Raw genomic sequence first — 16,211 nt, 5'->3', positions numbered from 1 at the left:
GCAGTGTGGTCTCTTCATCTCAGTGAAAATGTTTAAATGTTTTTTATAAATTTGTGGAGGGCGTTGGGGTTTGGGCGTTTGGTTTTTAAGTAAGACCTGTAAGCAAGGAACTAAGCAGAACTAAGAACCTTATAGTCCTGATTAGTAAAATATTCTCTGCCCTGTCATATGATGTTGGACAGCCTTGGGCACTGCTTACTCCAGTGCTGTTGAGGTGAGGGATTTGACTTCCCTTTCCTATCCAGGTACCCATAATTTCATATTTTAATAAAGTGTCTGATCCAGTATCAGGCTATCTTTCCATATCTGTATACACAGTCCTTAAAAAGAGAAATTATAAGACTAACTCATATACCCCACCTGACATCAGGACATGTAGCAGTTTTCTACCATAGGATATTTTTATCAAAATTCACATCTAGTTTTTTAATTGTACCCAGAAATAGATAGTCTCCAAACATATTACATTTTTTCTGCAATGAGTAGAAAGCAGCCAATGTCCATCTGTCTCTTCCTGCCCCTTTCTATTCAGCATCATTCTGCTTTTCCAATCCGGATTAATGAGAGGATTTTCTTGCCCTCATGATGCAGGAACACAGGCATGTGCAGAGCTCACAGTCCAAGTGACTATACATTGAAATATTAAGTGGAGGAATTGTGATTGCTGGATTTCTTGCTTTATGCTGGCAGCAGCATAACATTTATCTTCTAATGTTTTAGCTGGTATTAATAAGCCTTAGAAATACTTAACAACATCTCCCTTAATATCTGTGGTCTTTGGAGGACAAGGAGAAAAGAAAAGAAGGCAAGAGTAAAATCATAAAGGAAAAATACAAAAGCAGTGGAAAAGGCTAATAGCCACAAATACATGGTATTTTCTAGTACTGCTTTCCCCAATATCTGTTAACTGTTGTATATAGAAATTAACTGTATTGATTTATCAAAGAATAGCCATTGCATAGTTAAAATCATGTGTTGGTTTGATGCACAAGCTGCCTTAGGTCATCTTTAATTGGGGCCTGACATGTTTCAATATTTAATCAGATGTCAGAAAACAACTTAGATCACAAACAAGTTCTGAATATATCCTGCATGAATTGAGAAGGGGGTTGAGAGAGAATGGATGTCAGCTCTCTGCCTTTAATGTATCTATTAAAATAGATTCCAGATATGCATCTGTCAGTGTTTTTATTAGCTACTTTTATTTCAGTATTCATCCTTTCAGAAGTGTTTAGATCAGAGGTATTAAATGTACATATTTCAATCAAGCCTGTGTCAAACAGTCTGTACCACAGACCTGGGGAGTTCTGCCAAACACTGTTGCCTTCAGTGCAAATTCTCCAGGTACTAGATTTGGGTTCCTAACACGTGTCCTCAAATGCGCAACTCACTGGTAGTTACATCAAACATTATTTGATGCCAAAAAATATTCAATATCTGTTTAAGATAATTAGTCTATTAGACTTCAAATCTATTAAAGTTTTCGAATGAACTCTTCTCTTAGGGCATTAGAAGTGTAAGGTAAGAGATACTATGGAGCTTGTCAAGGAGTTGTACTGCTGTACTTGTACACACAGTGATGTAAGAGGACAGGCTTTGATTCCTAATCTCTGAAAATAAGTAAATTTGTTTCTGTCACACTGTGGGTACTTATTAAAAAAGATAAACTCCATAGGAGGTACTAATCAGTTCTCTGTTCTTTTGAGGAATATGTAAGCTCTTTAAAGATTGCAATATTTGTGCTACATTTTAAACAGGAAAATTAAAGATTGCAGTTAGGATCCTTTTCATAAATTTTCAAACAATCCATAACCTTCTGCTGTGGGAAATTTTCTGTATATTGCTCTATAACAGGTAAGTCCTCACGCTATTTCGTGAAACAATGTAAACCAAGAGATTTTTAAGAAATAAGTTACCCCACAAAGCACCACTGTTCAGCTGGGATTTCTACAGTCATTGGAAATGCCATTCCTGTGAGGCTATTCCTAGTTTTCTGGGTTATTGTTTGGATTGTCGCCTTTTTTTATGGAGAACATCGGAGAGTTATCAAGAGGAGATGCCTCTGTGAACTGCTCACTGAACTCTGCTGGTGATGTCCCCTTTCAGGGTAGGGATTCATGGCTGTGAAGAGGCACTGTGCTGACTCGCAAAACCCGACTGCTGCAAGGAATAATTGCCTTTTTCTTTTCTTGGAAGATTTCATAGAATCAGAGAATTGTTTGGGTTGGAAGGGACCTCTGGAGATTGTCCAGTCCAACCGCAGGACAAGGCAGGGTCACCTGGAGCAGGTGATACAGGAATGTGTCCAGGTGGGTTTGGAACGTCTCCAGAGAAGGAAGACTCCACGCCCTCCCTGGGCAGATGTTCCAGAGCTCTGCCACCGTCAATGGGAAGAAGTTCTTCCTCATGATGAGGTCGAACTTCTTGTGTTTTAGCTTATGCCCATTGCTCCTCGCCCTGTTGCTGGGCACCACCGAAAAGAGTCTGGCACCGTTCTGGCACAGGTTGCCCAGCGAAGCTGTGGCTGCGCCACCCCTGGAAGTGTTCAAGGTCAGGTTGGATGGGGCCCTGAGTAACCTGGTGTAGTGAGTGGCATCCCTCCCAAGGCAGGGGCGTGGAACGAGACAATCTCTGAAGTCCCTTCCAACTCGAACCATTCTATGACATCCATGATTCTGTGATCCACTTGGCACCCGCCTCTGAGATATTTATATGTATTTATGAGATTCCCCTCTCAGTCTTCTCTTCCCTAAACAGGCCCAGCTCCCGCAGCCTTTTCACATAAGGGAAAGGCTCCAGACCCCTCACCACCTTTGTGGTCTCCGCTGGACCCGCTCCAATAACTTATATAGATTTTCACCTAAGAAGATACTAAACATGCATCAAATCAACTGCTCGTTTTCACAGAACACGACAGCAGCTATTAATATATATTTATTAGCTCTTACATATCTAAACTGCTGAGTTTAGACACCCAAAAACCCCGAGGGCCGAGCCCCAAAGCACTCCCCCGCCCGGCCCGGCCCGCGGTTCCCGGGGCGGCCCCGGCTGAGGGCGGAGCGGGGCGGGCGCTTCCCCCCCCGCTTCCCGGCGTGCACCGGCGCGGGGCTGCCTGGCCACGTCCCCGGGCCACGTCGCTCGGTGCCCGCTGAGCTTGCGCCATCTTCGCTCCCCGGCTCCGGCTGCGCCGCCGCCTCTGCCGCCGCCGCCATGAACATCTTCCGCCTCACCGGGGACCTGTCCCACCTGGCGGCCATCATCATCCTGCTGCTCAAGATCTGGAAGAGCCGCTCCTGCGCGGGTGCGTGCGGAGGCCGCGGGGCGGGACCGGCCGGGCGGCTCCGGGCCGTGGAGCCCCCCCCGGGGGGGAGCCCCGCCGGGGGCAAGGCGGCATCACCCCCGCAGCGCCGCGGCCGCTGCGATCGCCCCCGCGGGGCCGCGCCCCGGGGGAGCCCGGCGAGCCGGGATGGGGTGGGGGGTCCCGCCGGCCCGGGAGGGGCCGTGCTGGAGCGGGGAGAGGCGGGGAGGGGGGATCGACCCCCCTGGGGCGCCCCCGAGGGCTCCCGGGGCGGGCGGGCGAGACTGGGTCCGCGCAGGTGAAAAGGGACGGTCGGTCCCTCCGCGCAGGGGAGGGGGCTCTGTCCTCCTCCTGACCTCTCCTCGGCTCGGCCCCCTCCAAATGCAGCGCTAGGGAAGCGGGCGGGCAGCCGGGAATGGGGGGAAGGAGGAGCCGCATCCCTGCTCGGGGTGGGGGGCGCCGGCGGGAGCTGCCGTTCCCTGAGCGGTGTTGTGGTTACAATTATTTGTACTTTAATCCCTGGGCACCGCCGCTCCGGCCGTGCCCGGGAGGGTCGCTCCTTCCTTATGTAACTCCCCGGCGGCGGGCGAATGAATGGGGAGGCCGGTTTGGAGGAGGGGAGGGGGAGGAATGCGTCCCCCGCGGGGCGGGCAGCCGCCTCCCTCCATCCCTCCATCCCTGCCCGCGCCCGCCGCCGTCGGGGAAGGCGCTGGAGCTCGTTCCTCGCCTTCCCGGGCCCTGCTCGGCCTCTGGGTCGCCCGTATTCCACGGCAGCCCCGGGTTTGGAGCGGCGCCGGGAGCCGCGGGCTCGCAGTTCGCAGCCCCCGAAGTTTCCGCGCTCGCGCTTTCCCTCCGCTGCGGCCTCGCTCCCCTTTTGTGCGGGAATTGGACTGTGGTTCGTGCCGGTTTTAGGGCGTTTGTTTGCCTGGTCGGCTGCAGTAGGAAGCTGTAGGACAGAGATTCCAGGCGGGATCGGCGGGCCCGTCTGACGTGGCAGCGGGAGGAGCGCCGGGTCCCGGCCGGGCGAGCCCCGCTCCGCCGCCCCCCGGGTGGGATCGCGGCTGCTCCCCCCTGTTCTGCACGGGCCTGCTCGGATCCCGTGTGCTGCGCGTCGCTCTCTCCCTCCTGGTGTACGGTGTGGTGGTTGGAGGGAATTGCAGCCAGTTCCCATAACTGCAGCATAGCTGATTTCTTTCAGAAAACCGGGAGTTGTTGTCATTCAAAATGGGCATTTCCGTGCTCGGTGTGTTACGTGGGTCGGGCCGCCTGCCCTGCTGATACCGTTTCTTCTGTGCACCGGGGTTTGACTGTGAGCTTGACTTTGCCTTCTCTCCAGTGAGCTTCTCCTTCGTTAGTGAGGGTGATTATTCTTGAAATCAGTTTGCCGTGTGTTGAAGTGAGATATTATTCAAATACCAGGTTAGCATTGTTGAGCAGATGTATTCGTAAAGTCTTCAGTTAAAAGCGTGGAGAATTAGTCTAAGCTGTAACCTGAAATAACTGCTAATGGGGAAATGAAAGAGATTTACACTACAGGTAAGAGGAAGTACAGGCTCTGTATGTTTTCATGTCAAGTGATTTGATAATCACTTAATAGTGCAAAGAAAAAAAAGAGTGAATGAATAGCTTTGATTTTTAAAAAGTAAATTAATAGCTTTGGTTTTAAACAAACTTAAAGTAAAAACTGTTAACTTTACAAATGAGGTCAGTCAAATGACTCCATGGTCCACATGCAGCAGCAGCACAGAACTATTGTTCCTGAGATCATGGAGTGCAAGAGCACCTTCCTAATGCACTTACCTGTCTCAGGCTCTAGTGCTTTAGGAATCCTGTCTGGATCTGGCAGAAGAGGGCCTTGCCTTCTTCAGCTCTTCTGTAGAGTTTTGTCCTGTGCTTTACTTGAGAAACACAGTTGAAATTACAAACAACAACAGTTAATTATGTAAAAACTAAATATCTTTTGTTGTCTGAAGAAGGAAAAAAGACATTCTAGTGCAAGGCTAAAATTCAAATAGGGTTTGAGCCAAGAGATTCTTAGGTGACCTTTGGACGTGAGGTTATTTACACAGTATAGTACAGTGTGACCTAGTCCCATCTTTCTCCTTAAAAAATGTTCTGATATTGCTTATCTCAAGTCAGTTGTGACTGAGGATCTCTATTACTAGGGGTTTCTTCAAAGGAAAGCAGATTCACACCAATTATACAGGAAAGAAAGCTTTTATTACATAGGGCGTTCAGCTCTTCCCTTTCCCAGATTAGCCAGCATCCCTGAACACACATGTGCATGGGCTCTTTCAGTAGGAAATGTCTGCTTCATTCATTTTCCTGAGCAAAAAAAAATGAAACAGGGATGTGTTTATCAAGGATTGGTGGTTTTGGAGTCTTCCAGTTCTGCCTGAGTCCTCAGGAATAAATCCAGACCCATGTTACTGCTGAGATCACTTTCTGAGGCCTAACAAATTTGTCTCGAGAACACAAACACCTCAAAGAATTTTATTTTTGGGGCTCTCTTCTGACCCCTGTAGTGGTTCGTTGTTGTCAGTTGAGGTTTCTACTGATGAAAACTTTGTAAATATATATTTGCATAAAATATGTTTGTAAAGTCATACAGGACAATAATGCCTAAATTGTTACCAGTTAATGTTGAGCAGCTGCTAAGACCCTCTTCTAGAGGGCTTTCTGCCATTCCTTTACATTGCATGGTTATTAGGGCAGTTTATAAATTAAATAAACTTATACCTCCTGGTTATTGGTGACTGAGGAAATGTGAGCAAACCAGCTGCTGCTGTAACTGTGCACTTTTGCAGCAGCAGAGGCTTAGAAAATAAATCAGGGCTGAACTGTAAGGCTGTGATCCATGAAGAGCTGGCAAACCACATGGTGCCGACTCCTCTCTTCTGGTTGCATCCGCGTCTGAGGCCTTTGTTCCAAGAGGAGCTCGAAGGCCTGTAAAAGCAGCTGGAGATGAGGGAGACAGCCTGTGCACCTCTGCTGCAACCTGCTGCTTCCTGAAGACACATCAGTCCCCATTTTCTATGCTAAGAAGAGACTCCTCTAATTGAGGAGAATAGGTGAGGCTGGGCTAATCTGCGTTGTGGAGCAGTCTGTGTTTCAGAAGCGTTTGACAAACTTAATTATTTATCTAATGTAGTCAATATATTGAAAAGAGAACAAGGGGAAAGCAAATCAAATTGTGATTTCAGAATTTCAGAGCTGGCAGGGGAACAGTTTTTGCATGTATAGTTATTTGAGTATCCAGGTTTAAAATTTGGAAAAAAATTGCCACTCAGGAGGTCAAAAATTATTGATAAGAACCGTGGAGAATGTAGCAGGTAACTCCATTATTGCTTCATGTCATAATTAGAAAATTTATGAGACTTGAGGAATCCTGTGCTTTCAAATATTGTCATATTCAGACTATTTTCTTTCCCATTTCAAGTAAAATTAGATTGTTTGCAGTGCAAATTACTGCCTGAAAATTGATTTGCTCGTATTGGTCATTTGTCAAGTGTTAAAGGTGACCTGCAGTTTCAAGGCTGAATACTTAAATATGCTAAATACTCTAAAAAAGTAGTGTAGGTAGTAGATGTGTAATACTTTTGCCAGGTAGTGTAGCTGTATCTCAGTTTTACATGTCTACTATTGACCAGATCATACACTTATGTTGAAGACTTTAGACAGTACTTTGCCATAGGCTGCTGCCAATTTTCCTGTATTTTCTCAAAACCTGCTGCTTTAGGTAGCTTTGGAATGTCTTCTCTCTCTTTGAAGGAAAATACTCCTTTTCTCTGTTGAAAAATTTGTCTTCAGAATTAGGTTGGGTTTTTTAACTGAAGGTACAACATTCTCTATGTTAGTATTTTATTAGCAGAATCAAAGATGGTGTGTTTCTGTGGCTGATGTGAACTTCATACAGAACAAAACTACTTTTTATTTTATTTCACAAAGTCTGTGAAGTTTTCATGGCAAAGTATGGACTGACTTTCCTTTGGAAAGCTTTAGTTTAAAGATTTTCTGGCTGTGATGTGCAGTTCATAGTCAGTAAGTGCTGTACACACTCCCGAGCTGGGCTGGCTGAGTGCCTCTGCTCAGCCTCTTGCTCCTTACCTGACTCACCAGATCAAAATGAAGTTGATCAGAAAGTCCTACAATTCCAGCTCTACTTTCCTCCCTGGCAGTGAAAATCAGCAGAGCTTTTGAATTAAAGTTTCATGCTATGGCTTTTAGCCAAGCTGGAGCGCGGAAGTTGAAGGAATTTTTCCACGTGTGAGGATGGAACAAAAAGGAAAGGTTTGGCTCTTCCAGATCTGAGCCCAGAGCTTGGGAAGAAGAAATAAAAATGTTTTTATTTAGCTCAAGAACCAAGGAATGTTTGTGGGTGTAATAAGAAAGGGAGAAGGAAGTGCATCAAATTCAAACAACAGAGTCTTTACCTACTCCTTCCCTCCATCTTTGCTCATGGTATAGATCTTACTTTCTCCCAGTTTCCTGTCTCTCCATAGGCCTTTGATTTACACTTTGAACCTTGCCTAGTGTAGTCTAGCCTACTTAACTTGAAAATTAGTCTAATCTTGGATTTAGGATGGGTTTCAGGAATATACAACTATCCTAAAGGTTCAAAAAATCAGTGGAAGTATTGAAAGCCTTAATAAAAATTACAGCTTTGGACTTGAGGAGGTGAGGCTGCTGATGCCTTAGAGGAATTTGTCAAGTAAATGTATTTCTGTGACAGTATATCCAGATCCAAATTTATAGCTGTTATCGGTATTTAATGTATCTTACATGGTTTTTTTTTTTTTTTGCTGTCCACAGTTATTTACTAAAGAAAATAGCATGCTAAATAATTTAGTGTAATTACATGCTGTAGTGTGCTGCTGTTCTGTGATCTGTCCAGGTGGATTTCTTTGTCCTGTGGGCTCTGACCTTCGGACAGCGTTTCTTGCTGAGAGGTTTTATTGGCGAGTGGTGATGCTGGGGAGCACTCCTGGGACAGCCCAGGGTGCTGCTTCAGCTGTCTGTGCAACACAGTTTAGTTCAAGAAATGTCAGATGTTTTTTGGGTTTTTTTCTAAATTTTGGGAAATGGTTTGTTTGTGGGTTTTTTTGGGAGGGGTTGTTTTGTTTTTTCATACTTGCAAGTTTTATTCTGTGGCTTTACAGCCTCCTAGCTGTAGGTTTTGAGGCATTTGCTGTTCCCCGCACTGCAGTTGGGTTGTTCTGTAGGTGGCACGTCAGGCTCACCTCATAGACATTTCACATATGAAAGTTGCCAACAACCTCCTTTTTAATTGTTACTGTTTCAGTTTTCCTGTACTTTATACATAAACATAAAATTCCTTCACTGGGGGCAGTTTATTCCCTGTTCCTTAAGCTGGAGTGAAAAAGGAGTTCAATAACCATAACAGATAGCCTTCTGTTAATTGCTTTATGGCATTGTTATTAAAAGCCTTTATAGAAATATCTCTCTATTAAGGGACAAGGATTTTGAGCCTTGCATCATAACTCTCTCCTACAGAGTATTTTTCCCTCTTGTTTTTTGAACGAGATTTGCATGCTTAGCTGAACAGATTCAATTATTTTCACCCTGGATGACTGAAAACAAGAATAATTGGAATAACAAGATAGAGGCACAGGGTAGGTTGTTTTGTTCCCCTGCTGTGACACACCACCACATCAGTATTATGGAGAGATGCTTCAGCCCAGTTTTCAGAAGCTTTTAGTGACTGATTGTGCAAAGCTTTTATGCTTTTAACTCAGCTCTAGTGCCTGAAGTTAAGTACAAACATTTTGACACTGGGGCTTTGGCCTAAAATCAAAAGTTGCCTTGAAGATGCAATGTAGATGTCTGACATTTTAGCTCACTTCTCTCTCTTTTTAAAATTTTGTTATAGTACATAGTAGCATCTGGTTTTGACTGTTTGTTATTTTTCCCACCATGTGGTCAATTAAGTTTCTGAATTGAATTGCCTGTTTTCAAACTACCAAGCTATTTGGGCTTATAATTATGTTTGTACACCTTGGAAGCTTGGAATTTGTCCTAATTGTGTAATCAACTTGCATAGAAATAAAGGCTATATCCTTTCTCATCCTCAGCATCAAGTGTTTTAAAGCACATCATCACTTTTTGAATAATCAGTTATTTCCTTTATCACTTTAGGTATTTCTGGGAAAAGCCAGCTTCTGTTTGCACTGGTCTTCACTACCCGTTACCTGGACCTCTTCACTTCATTCATTTCATTGTATAACACATCTATGAAGGTAGAGTATACTGAAGAGTTAGAAAAGCTAGTGATGTTGCTTGCAGAGTGCATAATTTCATTAATAAAAGCCTCTTTAAATGGCCCACTGCACAGTTGTTACAGAGTAAGTTAAGATGGGCTTTGGATAAAGAATGTGGAAGATGGACTCAAAACCCTGTTTTTTTTTCTACACCCTACATGCAACTTTTAAAACCTGTTTGTATGGGGACTGTGACGCTTAGAACAAGTGTTATTTTGGTTATTGAAAATAAAAGCTTTTGGGAGAATGATTCAAATAAATTGTATTTCTCAATTGAGACATTAGAGCATAAGTAAATCTCTTTTTATCCTCTACAAGGTAAATTAGTATTCAGAATGCACTGCCAGAATTGCAGCCAGTGTCTGGTCAGAGGCTGATCAGAGGTTGACAGGAGCACTCTCTTAGGAATGTCGCTTCCATGAGATTATACCCTGTACACTTGCCCACTGAATGTTAGGGAGCCTCAGTCTGGGGTTGTTATTTCTTATTTAGTCCTACAATTCTCATGCTGAGTACAAAAAAGTAAAGCAGTAATCTGTGAGAGTGCAGCACATTTGTGGCACTAGAGCAAGTGCCTTTTTAATCCAGTTCCTTTATTCATGGATTTTCTTGATGCTGTTCAGCTTTAATTCAGAGGATAGTGTAACTTTGCCAGGAGGCAAGACTTAGATAATCAATAATGTAAAATGTGCGGAAGAATTAGGGGAATAATACTGTAAAATAAAATTTTGAGTGTTAAACTCATACTTCTAACAAATCACATGTGTATGCCTAAGTTTCAATATTGAGTCTAGATGAAGAGCTGTGGGTTAAAATATTCTTGAAACACAAGCTTTTTCCATATGTAATTTCTGAGACTGTTGAAAGGTACTCTTGGTGCACCAGAGGAGCCCCTTGGGGGGTCTTGCAATTTATGTATTGGTTGTGATTTGAGGTCATAACCATGTCTTCGTTTTGCAGCCTTTCTGACTAGAAATGGAATGAATGTGGGAAATGACACTTGTGATACTCAACTTCACGCTAAACTGAGTATTTCCAGTAATTAAAGAGTGGTCCTCTGTTCAAGTCCAATATTAACTTGCAAAATGGAAGCTTCTATTGCAGTTTCTAAGTTTACTGCTTAGAAAAGCTTTTGGACATAAGTGTCTTTTCAGCCCATTACTGCAGTGTCAAGATGAAGCTTGAGCGTCCCAACACAACTTCTTGTTCTATCTCCGTGTATTTAGGAGTCTATAGGGACTGCTACAGGTACCTACAGGTACCAACTTGCTGTATTTGTCTGGCACTGATTGTCACATATTTAGGGAAATGAGTTTCTTCTGTGTTCCAGGAATATATACAGAACTACACAGATTGACCCTACCTGCTTTTCTTAATGACCTGCAGACTATTTTTTGTTATTTGTAGCATTCTCTGTTTTACAGTTTCCTTTTCATGGTACCTGTCGCTGAGTATTGGATGCATTTCTGCCAGTGCACTCTGCAGTCATTTTTCTAACATTCTTTTAATTTGGTATCTTTAAAAATGAAATCTTGTTGAGTGTCATGAAGAAATTTGTAATATAAGGAGTTTGGATCCATTCACACTTTCTTAGTGTCTTCTATGACCATACAAGTTGCTATTAGTTTACACCTGTAGTAGGAGGTATCCTACCTGTATCTTGTCCTTTATCTTTTAGCTCCAGTCAGTTGGAGTGCTCATGTAGCAGAGCATTTGGATTCCGTGTTCCTTAATACAGGATTTGCATCATATTTTGTTAATGTGAGCAGAGCTTTTAGTGATTAATAGCATCTGCAAACAGTGGGCTTCCTAATCAGTTACTTTTCAGTTGTAAAGAACCCATATTTAATGTGATAAATGGTGTGGAATATTTAATCTTTGTGATGAAACTGAGGCAGAAACTAAACTATTTGGCTAGTCTGCTGTACTGTGTTGACTCCAGGACAATGTGAGCTCTGTCCTGATGGTGGCAGATTGACCTTTAGAAAGTCATAGATTCTCTCTGGTTCTGTTTTCTCATCTGTAAAATGAGGCTTTTTGCTTTTTTCACGGGGAATAGCTACAAATTCTACTGTACCAGAACCATTAAAAATGGTAACATTAGGCATTCAGCTCAAACTGAATTCTGGTTAGCTGCTTCTTAGTTCGTTAGTTTTGCAGCTTTTGTGCCTTGTTGGTTGGTGAATAGTGTCCACTTGCTGCTCTTCAGATTTTAGAGATGTTTAAAGGTCTAACACAAATCAGCTAATTTGTGATATGTTAAATGGCTGAGTCTGAATGGGGCTTGTTGAATAAGTTTTTAATTGCCACATGAGCTGCACCACGCTGGGCTTTTTGAAAGGCCCCTTCCATCATTACTGCATGGATGCATCTGCACATTTTTAACATAAATGTTTGGAGCCAGTGCTTCCCTTGCAGTTGCGGAAGGGGTATTCCTTCCTCAGTCACTTCTTAGTTCTGTCTACTCAGGAAAGGGTCTTCAAAGCACCTCTGGACAGTCACTTCAACCAGAGACAGGTGATGCCTTTAAAGCAACAAAACCAGTAGAGCCCAGAGTCACTGGTGTTGAAAAAGTTAAATACCACCAACACCCTGCAAAATCATATAAACAAACAATGCAACCAACCAGAACAGACCACACTTACACCTCTTAGTGCTTCGGGATATTTTTGTTCAGGGAGTTTGATCTGTTCCTACAACCTCTATGGATTGTTTTGGTTTTTGTTTCTTTTCTTTCCTTGCTCTCCAGCTTATCTACATCGCCTGCTCGTATGCCACCGTGTACCTGATCTACATGAAGTTCAAGGCCACCTACGATGGAAACCATGACACCTTCCGAGTGGAGTTCCTGATCGTTCCCGTTGGTGGGCTCTCGTTCCTTGTCAATCATGACTTCTCTCCTCTGGAGGTGAGTTGATTGTGAGCAGGAGATTGTAGTTTTTTCCTGAAAATATTGAGAACGTGAAGATGAGCGTTTTTAGGCTGACAAAGGAATGGTGTTTAGTAGGTTCAGGCTAATCCTTTCCTTAATGCATCTGTGGAGTGAAGATGTCTGTGCAAATTAAGGACACCTCAGGAGACCAGCATTATTATCAACACTGGTTATTTTATTAAGCAGAAGACTGTATTTTTCCCCGTACACTCTGATGGTTATATTAATTCAGAAGCATCCTTCCTTTTGTTTTGTCTGTAAAAGAAATGCCCCAGAATGCAGTTTGTGAATAGTTGGTGCCACCTGGTGAAAACAAAAGGAATTAGAATACGTCTTAAATTTTGTAGAATTGCAAATGGTCTGGAGTGTTAGAAAGAATTGCATTGTATTTGAAGTGCAGCTGTGCATTTTCCTGACAGAAAAATTATGTTAAAAATGTAATTAGAGTTCAAACAGGTCATTTTTCCCATGAAATAGAGAGTAACTTCAGATGCTTATTTTAAGTGAACTGAGCTTCATTTGAAACTTTATTAGAGTTACGTGATTCTATTAGACAGTAAAGGGAATTGAATTGCAGCACTTTGAGACATTACTTTAAAAATCTGTTCTGTATTAATTCATTCTTTAAACCAGTAGATAAAAGGTGAAAGAACATGGGGAGGGAAGGGACTTCATCTTCTCTGCAGCTTTGCACAGCACCAGCTCTGTAAGCTGTATTTCATGGTACTGTGACTCCTGAGCTGAATGCACACAGATTTCCTTGTGAGTGAACCTGTGTGTGCCAGCTCACTGCACAGCTGCTTTGGAGAGAGTGTTCTGTGCCAGGAAAGTTCCCTCGTGCCATCCTGTGGTTGATTATGAAGCTTTCACTTAGTTTTTCCTGTACCTAAAAAGTTTGCCAAAATAATGTACCTGTACGAACAGGTATTCATTCATAACATTGCTAGAGAGTGAAAAGTCAAGCCAAGTCAAATATTTTCTGTCCTTCTCTTATCAGTAAGACACTTGAATAAACGTGTGGTTTTTTCCTTTCAGATACTGTGGACCTTCTCCATCTATCTTGAATCGGTTGCTATTCTCCCTCAACTTTTTATGATCAGCAAAACTGGGGAAGCAGAGACCATCACTACTCACTATCTTTTCTTCTTGGGTCTGTACCGTGCCTTGTACTTAGTCAACTGGATTTGGCGCTACTATTTTGAGGGATTTTTTGACCTCATAGCTGTTGTTGCTGGTGTGGTCCAGACCGTTCTGTACTGTGACTTCTTCTATTTGTATGTTACAAAAGGTAAGTAGTGCAGTAACCTCCAGCTTCAGGTTGTGGAATGTAGCAATTAACATGTTCGTAGGGATCTGCTGTATTGGCATTACAAGGTTGTTGGTTCTGTGTGTAAATTACTGCTGAAATCTTAATTTATCAAGTGTGCTTTCTGCTATTATGGGGCATTTCTGAGGACTTTTTTGTGTATAGGTAGAATATAAATGTGTAAATGGTCTGGTGAACTTACAGAAAAACTTAAAGTAAGTAGGGCTAAATACATGTTGCAGTTGCCTTCCATTGATAAGCATGAACGTCCTGCTTCTCCTGACCACTTACACTGTCGTGCAGATCCCAGGCTTACAGACACCTTTCTCAGTGGTTTAAATACCTTGGGAATCCAAAGGGTTTGGGATATTTCTGTTTGTGCTGATTGTAGAAGCAGTCACTTCTGCTGGGGCATTAGTAATTCTGCTCTTGCTCACATTCCACCTTCCATTATGTAACTGCAAAGCTATGTGGGGCTGTGTTACTTTAGTCATAACTTTAAAGAGACCATGATCATGGGCTGGTATGTCCTATGAGGGTGAAAAGTGGGAATTCCAGGGTGCCACAAGAGGGCAAGATTAGAATTGCTGTTGATTCTAGTTTTACCAGTATGTGTTAAAGAGAGGCAGCTTAGGAGGAGTGTCTGCAGTGTCCCCATCTCATAACAAAGGGACTCTGTGTGATGGGGTTTGGTCCCTTTGATGTTTCAGCAGTGTGTGCTTCTGCATCACAACTTTGGTTTGCTAACTGCTTTCTTTCCTACTTTTCCTTACAGTACTCAAGGGAAAGAAGCTCAGTTTGCCAGCGTAAGTGCCAAAACATCACCAGCATCTGTCCTTTTGGATGCTTGGACAGAACAATCCTTATCACAAGCAAAGGCGAAGATGCTTGAGACAGAAAGTCAGAAACACAGCTCTTTATAGTGCAGGTAGTCATCAGCGGCTCTGTAAGAACGGAGGAAAAACAACCAGCAGATTTCTGTTTGATGCATCTTGCCTTTATCTTTTTTATTACTATGTATAAAGATTTTTTACATAAAGAAACTTATACTGTATTAATAAATTCAGTGTATGGTTTCAATTGGAATAGTTCCAAAAGTGAGATTTTTGTGAGATTGTTTATGACCAGGAACAAGTGCAAACGTTTTTTTAATTTTCAAGATTTTCTTTGAAATGACTGATTTTTTTTTTCCTTTTTTTTTGTTTTTCAGTGCACAGATATGTGCATCCTTGATGGATGGTAGTCATCTGTTCTTTCCCTTTGATTCAATTTTCATTCCACTATATTTATTTTTTTTCCAAAAGGCGAATATATGTCAACTCTAAATCTGAAACCACCGATGTTTGATGTGATGTGCTGGTGCCCAGTCTTTGTGCCATCTGCTGACATGGAGTTCCTTATTCAAAATATATGTTGGTGCCAGAAGGGGAACAGTCACATTTTGTAGTTGTTCCCCTTCTAAAACAGAGTGATGGCAAGAGGGCAATGAGGAAATCGCTTCAGGCCACAAGGATGGGCCTTTTCCTGTTCTGCCATGATGTTTGGGAAGGTAATCCCAATAATGAAAGCACTTGGCAGTGCAGGTTGTGAAGGGTAAGAGGTGCACTTGTATTGATTGGTGGCACGTGTTTGTGACTGTATTGTTTGTTCAGGAAAAGAAGGTTAAATATCTTGGATGTGTACAGCCCTGCTACACCATTACAGCTATAGAAATGGGAGACTTGTAAGTTGATTGCAGTAATCTGTAGGTGATCATTTTAAACAATATCTACATTTTCTTTTTAATGAATGCTTTATAAGCAACTTCCATGTTCAGCTTCAAGTGGTTTTCAATGTCACTTTTGGACAATTAATATTTTTTTTATAAACTTTTCAAAATCAGCAACACCAGTTACCATTCTTCATCCTTTAAATGATTCCCTTTTTTTACTGAGCTGTTGCATGATTTATCCTGTGTTACCATCCTCAATAAACACTTTATGAAATGGTGAAAACATTTTGTTTATTTTTTTTTCATTCCTGAGTGTGAAAGTTTTCTGTTAGCCTGGGTGAAAAGTAGTTGTGTGGACAAGTTGCTTCATGTCATTGTTTGCTGTATTGAAATACGAACTTTTTAAGGCTGTGAGGGGCATAATCACTGGTGGAAAAAGCGATTGTGGCTCCAACCTGGTGCAGAGGACAGTTTGGTGCTTGTGTTTTATCTTCAGGTGTTTATCTTCGAGTTAATGATGGCAAATTATCTCCCTCCTCAGTGATGGGTCTCATTCCTAACCCAGGTGAATAGTGTTTATGTGCAGTGTGGGTGCCGAGGTGCTGCAGTCTCCACAGTGGTGACTCCAGCCTTGTGCAGAGCGGGGTTTGGTGCTTGTGCTTTATCTTCAAGAAAGTGTTTATCTT

At 42.7% G+C, this 16,211-nt stretch overlaps 1 protein-coding gene across 1 annotated transcript; it reads left to right on the top strand.

Moving 5' to 3' along the window:
- The first annotated feature begins 3,092 nt into the window (after nucleotides 1-3,092).
- KDELR2 (KDEL endoplasmic reticulum protein retention receptor 2) lies at nucleotides 3,093-15,810 on the top strand. Its single transcript, XM_027683577.1, has 5 exons — nucleotides 3,093-3,301; nucleotides 9,455-9,555; nucleotides 12,326-12,484; nucleotides 13,544-13,796; nucleotides 14,590-15,810. Exons 1-5 carry the CDS (start codon nucleotides 3,211-3,213, stop codon nucleotides 14,622-14,624), a joined length of 639 nt encoding a protein of 212 aa, XP_027539378.1. The 5' UTR covers nucleotides 3,093-3,210; the 3' UTR covers nucleotides 14,625-15,810.
- Nucleotides 15,811-16,211: the final 401 nt, after the last annotated feature.

The sequence above is a fragment of the Neopelma chrysocephalum genome, unplaced genomic scaffold (genome assembly GCF_003984885.1).
Source record: "Neopelma chrysocephalum unplaced genomic scaffold, ASM398488v2 Primary Assembly neopelma1_65, whole genome shotgun sequence".
NCBI lineage: Eukaryota > Metazoa > Chordata > Aves > Passeriformes > Pipridae > Neopelma > Neopelma chrysocephalum.
Note: the sequence above shows the minus strand (reverse complement) of the source record. Positions and strands in the feature narration are given on the sequence as shown.

Coding starts and splice junctions, on each gene's coding strand:
- KDELR2 (XM_027683577.1), top strand. CDS start 3,211: ATGAACATCTTCCGCCTCACCGGGGACCTGTCCCACCTGGCGGCCATC. Junction 9,556..12,325: donor TGTATAACACATCTATGAAG/GTAGAGTATACT, acceptor CTTGCTCTCCAG/CTTATCTACATCGCCTGCTC. Junction 13,797..14,589: donor CTATTTGTATGTTACAAAAG/GTAAGTAGTGCA, acceptor TTTTCCTTACAG/TACTCAAGGGAAAGAAGCTC.